We start from the raw sequence: 9,014 nt of genomic DNA, 5'->3' as shown, positions 1-9,014 counted from the left end.
TCTCTGTTTTATTCTTCTCTCAATAAGCCCTCGGCGAATCGGTTGCGCCGATGCTGCAAGCGAGGTCCATGATCCACACAAAAAAACTTCCAAGTCAACAGCGACGGCGCCAGTCTGTGCTAATGAGGGGTTCGCGCAATGACCCACTCGGCAATGGGAAACTCGTGCCCTGGAGACAGTTCCCTTCTATAGTTTCTCTAGTGACGAATCGGTCTAGAAAATTAGCTTATTGGAGGGTGCTCATCTTTTTGAACAGAAGGTTGTCCTGCAACTCCATATTTTGTGTGGCTCCATTATTGGTCTGCGTGAAAAATGCCGGAGAAGAGACGCAACTGGTTGGAGGAATGCAATTTGTGAATTTATCTGGGTAATTGTTCGGCCGTGTGGGCTTCGGCGGTAACGGTGAGCAGTAATTGGCTCGAAAAGTGGTTCTGGAATCTTGAGTTGCGGCTTGAGGACGGAATCTGAATAGACGGTGTTTAGCAGGAGGGAGAGAGAGAGAGAGAGAGAGAGAGAGAGAGAAAGAGATTCGGAGCATACTGTAGTCTGTACTAATACTCTGCGAGCTCCTAAGAGCAGGGAAAAGCTCAGTTAGAGGTGGCCGGCTGGTCTAGTTGTAGAAGTTTCTGATCTTCAACGTGAAACGGTCCGTTGTCGAGGTGAGGATCTTGAATTGAGCTTGCCCTTCTCTCCGCTCTGAGTTTCCTTGGTATGTAGGCTTTGAGATCCTGTCGCAGTCCCAGTTGACTGCAATCTAGATGGCTAAATTGTGCAGTGGTGAATGGCAATTGAAACCTGTTGGACAGCAATTGGTTTTCCATGGGAAAGATTCGCTTCTCACTGAGTGTTCGCAGTAAAAGCTTGATGAAATCTGTAGTGCTTATGATATAATGAATTCGTTGGACGCATGCCGACTCTGGGAGTTGGGTTTGAGAGCACCTTGTGCGGGCAAATTTTGCTGTCTGTGTTCTCACTCTGGACCTCTAAGCTTCTGCAAAGAACATTACTATATCTCACTATCATGATAATGTGCACGGCTTGAGGGTCACTTCGAACGTCGTTTAGCAGATGGTAGCGTATGTAATTTTAACTTGAGTATGTAATTACAAACTTTGAGAAATTTTCGGTATCCCTCTTCCATAACTGTTTCGTGCGTTCACAATGATGTAACACGTTTTACAGATGGTTTACCACTGCAAAGCCATCTGAGAGGAGATCCGCTGACTGTTTTGTCCGAAAACCTGCACGGAATCTTCGTAACACATCTAAACAAGAAAGAATTAAGAATGTGGCCACGTTAAGTTAAGAACGGGTCTTCCTCTTAGTGCTTTTGAAGACCCTCATCATTCTATTTTGTTTCTTTGCTCCAGGACCATAGTTTCCTCTCTGCATCAACAAGGGTCTGTTGCGTATACTCTGGTGATTCGCACACCATGGAGGCCGATGACACGTCCGCGAGGCTGTTGCCCTTGGCTTCGTGGCAGAGCACACACAAGAATTCAACAGAAGCGAAATTCAGCCTAAGGAATGTGGTGCTGTACGTGTCGCTGCTTGTAAACCTGCCTGCCCTTGTCATAGTATTTCATCCCATTCAAGGGTTCCTTTGGACTCCTCCTCGTAGTGAGCAACCAGCCGCGCCTCAATGGGCTGAGGCTGTGCAGGCAGCAGAACGGGCCGCTTCGAAGTGGTGCTCTGGCAACGGTAACGTGTTCGTGGACACTGTGGGCATAGACGCTGATGGGTCTCCTTCCTGCGAATGCAATGACTGCTTCGCCGGGCCTGATTGTTCACTTCCCCTGCCGGACTGCGTGGCTGATGCTATCAGGTTATCGCTTTATACTGCGAAATACTATTCATAGCTAAATGGTTTCAAATTCCTTGTGCATCTTTTCAGAGTGTGAGTTTCTGCCATTGCTAAGACAAGCTGATTCCATATGAGCTTTTTACCTTCATATTATCGGCATCTTTGCAACAGTTGATACGAATGTCGTGGTATGCTCAACAACACGGCAATGATTATCTTGAAATACTGTTGATTACTGAGAGAATAAAGTTTTGGCAGTGGGGACCCACTTCTGTTTGAAGCATATTGGAGGAAGAACTCGGACTTGGGCGCTGTGGTGATTCCAGCTTGGTATCGTATGGGCTACCAAACGCGAGACGTGACGTCTATGCCATATACGGAAGCCCTGGTTGCTTCAATCAGAGAGCTCCACGCCATGGTGGGGAATGCTGTCACTGAGGGACGCTACATTGCGTTCGGAACAGGATCGACGCAACTCATCAATGCTGTAATCCACAGTCTTGCACTCCAGGATCCGGGGAGAGTCACTCCTGTGGTATCCAAAGCTCCGTATTACAACGTAAGCAAACATTCACCAGTCTCACACGACGATACTTCCTACAAGCAATATTTGGCTTCAACAAATTTCCGCCGATTATTTGCACGTCTTCTGAAAACACAGTTTGTTTACCCGATTTAGGTTTTGTACAGATATGTGCTCAACGGAAGGAATGCTTTTGTTGCAGGCTTATTACACGCAAACAGAATATTTCAAATCACCTTTCTACAGTTTCTCAGGAGAACCCGATCGCAAGGTGGGACAACAAGGACCTGCTCAAATTGAGGTGATAGCATCTCCAAACAATCCAACCACTCAAATTCAGGAAGTGCCTCAGAATGTTAGTGGACATGTTGTGTATGATCACGCATACTATTGGCCCCACCTGACCCCGATCACTAAGGCTGTTGACTACGATATCATGCTTTTCACTCTGTCGAAATTGACTGGGCATGCTGGGAGTCGTATTGGGTAACGTCAACCTTCCCTAACCCTGCATTTCATCCAATACCCGCATATCGGATTGTTTGCGTAGTACCAAGGATTCTTCGATTCACCGTGCTCATAATATTCGTAGAAATCAGTGCTCAGAGACCGTCTATGTTGTTGAGTGAATTGATTTTTCCTGATGTCAAATAACTGGCTATCCTCACAATTCACTGGCAAGAAAGCCTGACGCTTGAATGTTTTGTAAACGGGGTAGCGTAGAGTAGATTGTTTTGTGAATTTCAGTATCGGATTTCTGACCTGCGGCAATGCGTGCAAGCAGCTGGGTGATCCTCAAGGATTTTGATCTTTACACAAAGGTGTTGAGATATGCGGATGTAAGCACTATCGGATTAGGGCATGAGGCCCAATTAAGAGCATCTCAATTGATACGCACCATCATCGATGGTTACTCGGAAGGCAACTCAGGCAGGGAAGGGATATTCCATTTTGCTCATGATGTGTTGCAATCTCGCTGGGCCAAATTGCAAGCCATTTTCCAGAATGTCTCTCGTTTCTCTCTGCAGGAGCTGAAGCCTGGTTACTGCTCCTTCTTCAAGCGGGTCTCAGATCCCTCCCCAGGTGCGTGAATCTCAGCAACCGAGAGTGCTAAACCCTAACAGCGCAAGCTCACCTTCTGATCTGAATTAAACTGACAAGCTGAGGGCGCTTCATGTCGTTACAGGTTATGCATGGATTCGCTGCAACCGCGAGGAGGACGCGGATTGTTCCGCGGTGCTATTGTCTGCTGGTATCATCGGACGGGCGGGCCCTATATTCGGTACAACGCCTCGTTATGTCCGATTGTCACTACTCAAGCGGGCGTCACACTTCGACAACCTGGCAGACCACCTCCTCAAACTCGTCGCTCAATCTTGATCTCACCTCACAACCTTGAAGGTCCTAGTATGATCTTCCACCCTACGAGGTTTCATTTGCATTTCATTGAACCAGAACTATTACTACCTTTAAATTCTCCACGGCTAGTCTGCTGCCTTGATTTTGTCAGGCGGTCAAACTTGGCGAGGTCAGTGTCAACTTCTACCGAAGCAAGATCAAGCCCGTTTCCGTGGGTACCGACACACACATATATCAGCTTCTACCAGTTCGACAACACCTAGTTGTTCCCATATTGACCACACCCAGTTGTTCCTGTATCGACAACATCGAGTTGTGTCTGTATATACAACACCTACTTGTTGCCATATCGATAACACCCAGTTGTTCAACTATTTGACTTTCAAACTGCGCCACAACCCAGTGTGGATCCAACACTGCAGGTATAATTGTAATTCATAATCATCCATCTAATCAACTAGATCTGCTTCAATAATGTGCTGAAGCGAGGTTGGCGATAGGTTCATCTCCAGTCTAAGTATTCTAGATGTGGGAGATCGTCTGAAAAACAGATTTGAAAGTGGAAGAAGGCAAATTCTGTTCGAGATTTGTATGTAATAGTAACTAAAATATGTAGTTGATTTCATGTTTATTTATTTGTTTACTTATTTATTTATTCATTTGTTTTGTGTGTGTGTGTGTGTCTATGCTAGGGCACCGTATTTTATTGAGCTCGTTTGTTTCTTCATTTGTGTTCATTAGATCATCTCGGAATGAAAGTTGCTGGATGGTAGGTCTAAATCCATACATGCAAATTGTAATATTGATACAGTGGATTCTGTGATTTTAAGCAGTGTATCATATATAAAATTTTATTTATTTAAATAAACTTGAATAGAATTGCAGCACCTACAGTGAATTTAATAAAATATATAATTTTTTATAAAAAGAATAAAATTTTACTCCAGAAAATATTTCTAACAATATCAATCACTTTAAAGTAATTCACAAATAAAAATAGAATTCTTATTAGGATTTTGATTAGATTGAGAATTGATCTATCTAAAAAGATTTATTTTTGTAATATCTATGAATAAGGTTTTAAGGTACATATTAGTATAGTAAATAGAATATAATATAAATTTATATACCATTTCATGGTATTATCTTAAAATGATAAATAAATGGTATATTTTGAAAATTTGGTACACATATGTGATGCATTATGTATTTGATTTGTATCAAATTAATCTAATATTTTTTTATAAATAATGCATTATCTTATTAAAAAAATTTGAAGATATATTTTAAACTTCTATTTAAAAAAATTAAGAAACACATAGAATATAAGATATTAGATACAAGATTGGAATAAAATAATAGTTTAATTGCATAAAATTTTGTATTAGTAAGACAAAGATATCATTTTATTTGATTCATTATTTATATTATAGAAAATAGATAAAATATATGCTTCTTCTAGAAATCCTAGGAATTATAGAATAATTTTGGAAGTTCAATGAATCTTTTGCATATACTTCTAAGAGATTACAAGAATTTTTAGAAGTTTTTATATAATCATGAAATATTTTATAATGCCATAAATAGATATAAACTTTTTAAAGATTTTTAGGGATAAAAAATAGTAATATTTTAATGTAAAAAATTGTAAAAGGTACTAGAATTTTTTTAAAAGGTACTTGAGATTTTAGTTTGTTATATACTTGTGATACTTAACTTAGTTCTATTTATTAAAGTTTTCTTTTACTTATTTATATTTCAAAAAAAATTATAAATATTTGTGCCACTATCTGCTTGATATATATTAATTAGTAATTAATATAAATATAAAAATTAGAAATGAGCTCAAACATGTAATAATATAAAATTTTCATAGAAATCTTTTGGTTTAAAATATTAAAGATAAGAACAATATATTCTATAACAAAATAAAGATTAGACTTGTATAAAAGCCAATAAAGAATATGTTTAAAATAGATCCTTCAAATTCATTGATTGAACCTTATTAAGTTTTTATCTTCAACAAAATTAATATATTGGCTTTTATATATATATATTCTTTTTTCTTTTATTTATAATGAGCTTTAAGTTATAGTTATGAGATTAAATTAAAAAATTTAAAATCAAATATTTAATAATCTACATAATAATTATATAGGTTTATTTTTAAAAATCTATAATATATCAATTAAGACTATAAGTATTGAATAAAATTGAATTAAAAATAATATATGCAAAACAAGACTAGTCTATCTTGAGAGTTTAAGACTCTTCTAATCCACAGCCACATAAAACCTCCTCACAAAGTAGGACAAAATGGATCAAAATAAAATTGAACAGAATTAAACAGAATAGGACATAAAAGACAAAACTGTACAAATGGAAATAGAACAAAATAAAACTAAATATGAAGATGCTAAACCAAACTATATTAAAGGAGAACATCCAAAGCCATATCTGATGACATGCCCAGAAGGCCTTGGCCAATCCTATTTATGCTTTGTTCTACTATCCTAGATTTTTTAGAATGTCCCTAAATAATGGACCTTATTTAGATAACTACCTTAAGCTCCTTCTAGAAGAATCTATAGTGGATCCTTTCAAAATAATTGCCTTAAGCTCTTTTTAGAATATTCTATGGTGGATTCTCCATGGTCTATTAACTTAGCCTTAATTCTAAAAACTTCCATAACTTTTCAAGCATAGTTTCAACTATCTATTCTTATGTATCAATAATACAAATATCTTATCTATACCCTGTTCTAGATAATCCTCCTTTACTAATACGGAACATCATCATTTTACTTTTGATGGTATCTCCAAAATGTCTATTGGCAATGGATGAAGTTTTGTCCAAGTTCTCATATTGCATTGTAGATAGGATAACCTTTCTAAAAAACTTTGTACTGAAGTTGTGGACGTCCACTGCTATGATGAAGGTAGTAATGTTCCAAAATGCCGTCTACTTCATAATCTTATTAATCATTAACTACAATTGGTGGTGGTGGTGGTGGTGGTGGTTGATATTGATCTAGAAAGTGTTTTGGCTTGATATGAAATTTCTTTAGTTGCAAAATATAGAAAATTGGATGGATTTATAAAAAGCTTGTAAACGTTAGTTAATAGTTAGAAGAAGCATAAAAAATAATATCATGCCTTTTTAGTTATTTATAAGAAAAAAATAATTTTTAGTTGTTTTAAATTTATTTTATTTTAATATAAAACTTATAAGGTAGGATTTTTTAAAATTTGATATCATTATAATAAAAAAATTATGAAGATTTATAGAATTTATTAAGAATATTTTAGAAATTTTTAGAGTAATATTCAAGACTTTGATAAAAATGAATTTTATCACTTTGAAAGGCAATTATGAAGAAATCAAAGAAGATTTGAAGATCTTAGGAGGTTTTGTGGCTAATTTGGTATTTTTGAATATCATTGTGCAATAAAAAATGCAAAAACAATTTCTTCTACTAGTAGAAAATAAAAGGATTAGTAACTAGTGTAGTCCTTGTAAGAAAGGATGTACTTAAGTCTCATATGTATTGTAGCACTTTGGATGTAGGTAAGAGGATTAAACTAAGGCCTTGTCGCCTTTCTATGACATCCATATATACTATTTGTGAGCCTTGACAACACTCAAACTCTTCATTTCTTGAAAAAATTATCCTTGAGGTAAAAATTATTCACTTGATTCTTTTATTATTTACATTCTATCTATAAACCATCATAACTAATTTATAATAAATTATAATTATATATTTTTATAACTTTGAAAAGATTTTTAAAATTATGTGTGTATATATATATATATATATATATATATACTTATTACTAAGTAAAATTCTAATGAATAGACTATGAATAGTTTTATATTGTGTAATTGCTTAATTGTACTTATATCATTTTTATTTTATTTTATTTTACTTTTTTACTTCTTCAAGTTTATACCATTGATTACAAATAACTACTAATTGAAACCATTTTATAATTTAGAAAGAGAAGTAGATTTATCTTCACAATGACTTTTTATAATTTGAAATTAATATTAAGTTTGTATAGTTCAAATTTATGAAATTTAAGAAATTTATCTACTTATACTTGTTTTGTTTTTTTTTTTTTTAAATTGCACAACTTCTTAATGTAAATATTAGATTTTTATCATAAAATTCTTTCTACATAAATTGAAATAATATCTCTATAGTTAAAATTGCAAATACATAAGTCTTTTACTTGAAGAATATTATAAAAATTGTAAAGATTTGTAATTGTTATAAATCTATTTACACATCTATTAAGTATAGCATCTATAATTTATTTTTATTCGATCCAGTTAATAAACAACTCTAATAATTATAAGTCAAATTAAAATAGGATAATCTATAGCTTCTAATATCAAATGCAAATTTATACAAACGAGAGTAGTTTATTCTTAATATAAAATCAAAAATAGAAAAAATAAAAATATAATAAAAGAAAAATAAAGCTAGATTATTTATAAAATTTTAAAAACAAAATATTATTTCTTAAGAAGTAGAATAATTCAATTAATTTTTAAACAAAACAACTATAAAAGTTAGAAATCTTATCAAATATCTAAGACATCAATTATAACAAAATCTTAAAGAGAAAATATACTATTTTGTCATTAAAAGAAAAAAGTATAAATATAAATATATATATATATATATATATATATGTATATATATAAGATTAAAATAAATTAAAATATTTATTTTTAATTATAAAGAACTTAAAAATTTTGAATCAAAACTATAACACAAAAAAGACATTGACAAGATTAAGGATGGCTTTAATCTTGCCTTTGTATACATCAGCTTCCAAAAAGTTCTTGCAAAAGCTTCATAGGAATAATAAGGCTTATGGTCCAGTCATCAAGTTATAAGTTGCTTTCAACATAACTTCCTAAAAGTGAGATACTTATAAAAAAAATGTTCAGTAGCTACATGACATATTTATAAAAGACTAAATATTTTATGTACATTTAAGATACTTCTTCAAAATTTCTTAAGAAAGAGTTAATCTTTCCAACATATTTCTATCTATTTCTATTTACTACTATTTTCTATAATAATTTAGGCATGTGTTATAGTTTTCTTCTTAAGTACATTGTATATCGTAAAAATAAAATAAAATAAAATTTGATAGTACAAACATAAAATTACTTTAATAAGTGTAATTCTTAGAAAATGAAATATAACTTAATACTAATTTGAAAATATAATTAAATTTGGAATTAAAAATTATATTTTATTAAGTATTAATATCTAAATTATATGAATAAGTTTATTTTTTAATGATCTT

The 9,014-nt window shown here is 33.5% G+C and overlaps 1 protein-coding gene across 3 annotated transcripts; it reads left to right on the top strand.

Moving 5' to 3' along the window:
- The first annotated feature begins 592 nt into the window (after positions 1–592).
- On the top strand, positions 593–4,565 carry LOC112282630 (tryptophan aminotransferase-related protein 4). 3 transcript variants are annotated; one of them, XR_016503134.1, is made up of 7 exons: positions 593–659; positions 1,371–1,825; positions 2,063–2,363; positions 2,530–2,813; positions 3,112–3,410; positions 3,514–4,108; positions 4,379–4,565. XR_016503134.1 is itself a non-coding variant. In XM_024520506.3 (6 exons), exons 2-6 carry the CDS (start codon positions 1,434–1,436, stop codon positions 3,705–3,707), a joined length of 1,470 nt encoding a protein of 489 aa, XP_024376274.1. In that variant the 5' UTR covers positions 593–659; positions 1,371–1,433; the 3' UTR covers positions 3,708–4,341. The 3 variants fall into 3 exon arrangements, 2 of the variants coding, with proteins under 2 accessions (XP_024376274.1, XP_024376276.1); XM_024520506.3 differs by lacking the exon at positions 4,379–4,565 and having other exon boundaries at positions 3,514–4,341; XM_024520508.3 differs by lacking the exon at positions 4,379–4,565 and having other exon boundaries at positions 593–709; positions 3,514–4,341.
- The last annotated feature ends 4,449 nt before the right edge of the window (positions 4,566–9,014 follow it).

The sequence above is a fragment of the Physcomitrium patens genome, chromosome 5 (assembly GCF_059467195.1).
Source record: "Physcomitrium patens ecotype Gransden chromosome 5, ASM5946719v1, whole genome shotgun sequence".
In the NCBI taxonomy this organism is placed as follows: Eukaryota; Viridiplantae; Streptophyta; class Bryopsida; order Funariales; family Funariaceae; genus Physcomitrium; species Physcomitrium patens.
This window is presented reverse-complemented; position numbering and strand designations above follow the sequence as displayed.

What these genes read in the sequence shown, in the direction of transcription:
- LOC112282630 (XM_024520506.3), top strand. Translation starts at nt 1,434, where the DNA reads ATGGAGGCCGATGACACGTCCGCGAGGCTGTTGCCCTTGGCTTCGTGG. An exon ending in CATGCTGGGAGTCGTATTGG is followed by an intron (nt 2,814 to 3,111) that starts GTAACGTCAACC and finishes GCGTGCAAGCAG; the next exon opens with CTGGGTGATCCTCAAGGATT. An exon ending in GGTCTCAGATCCCTCCCCAG is followed by an intron (nt 3,411 to 3,513) that starts GTGCGTGAATCT and finishes ATGTCGTTACAG; the next exon opens with GTTATGCATGGATTCGCTGC.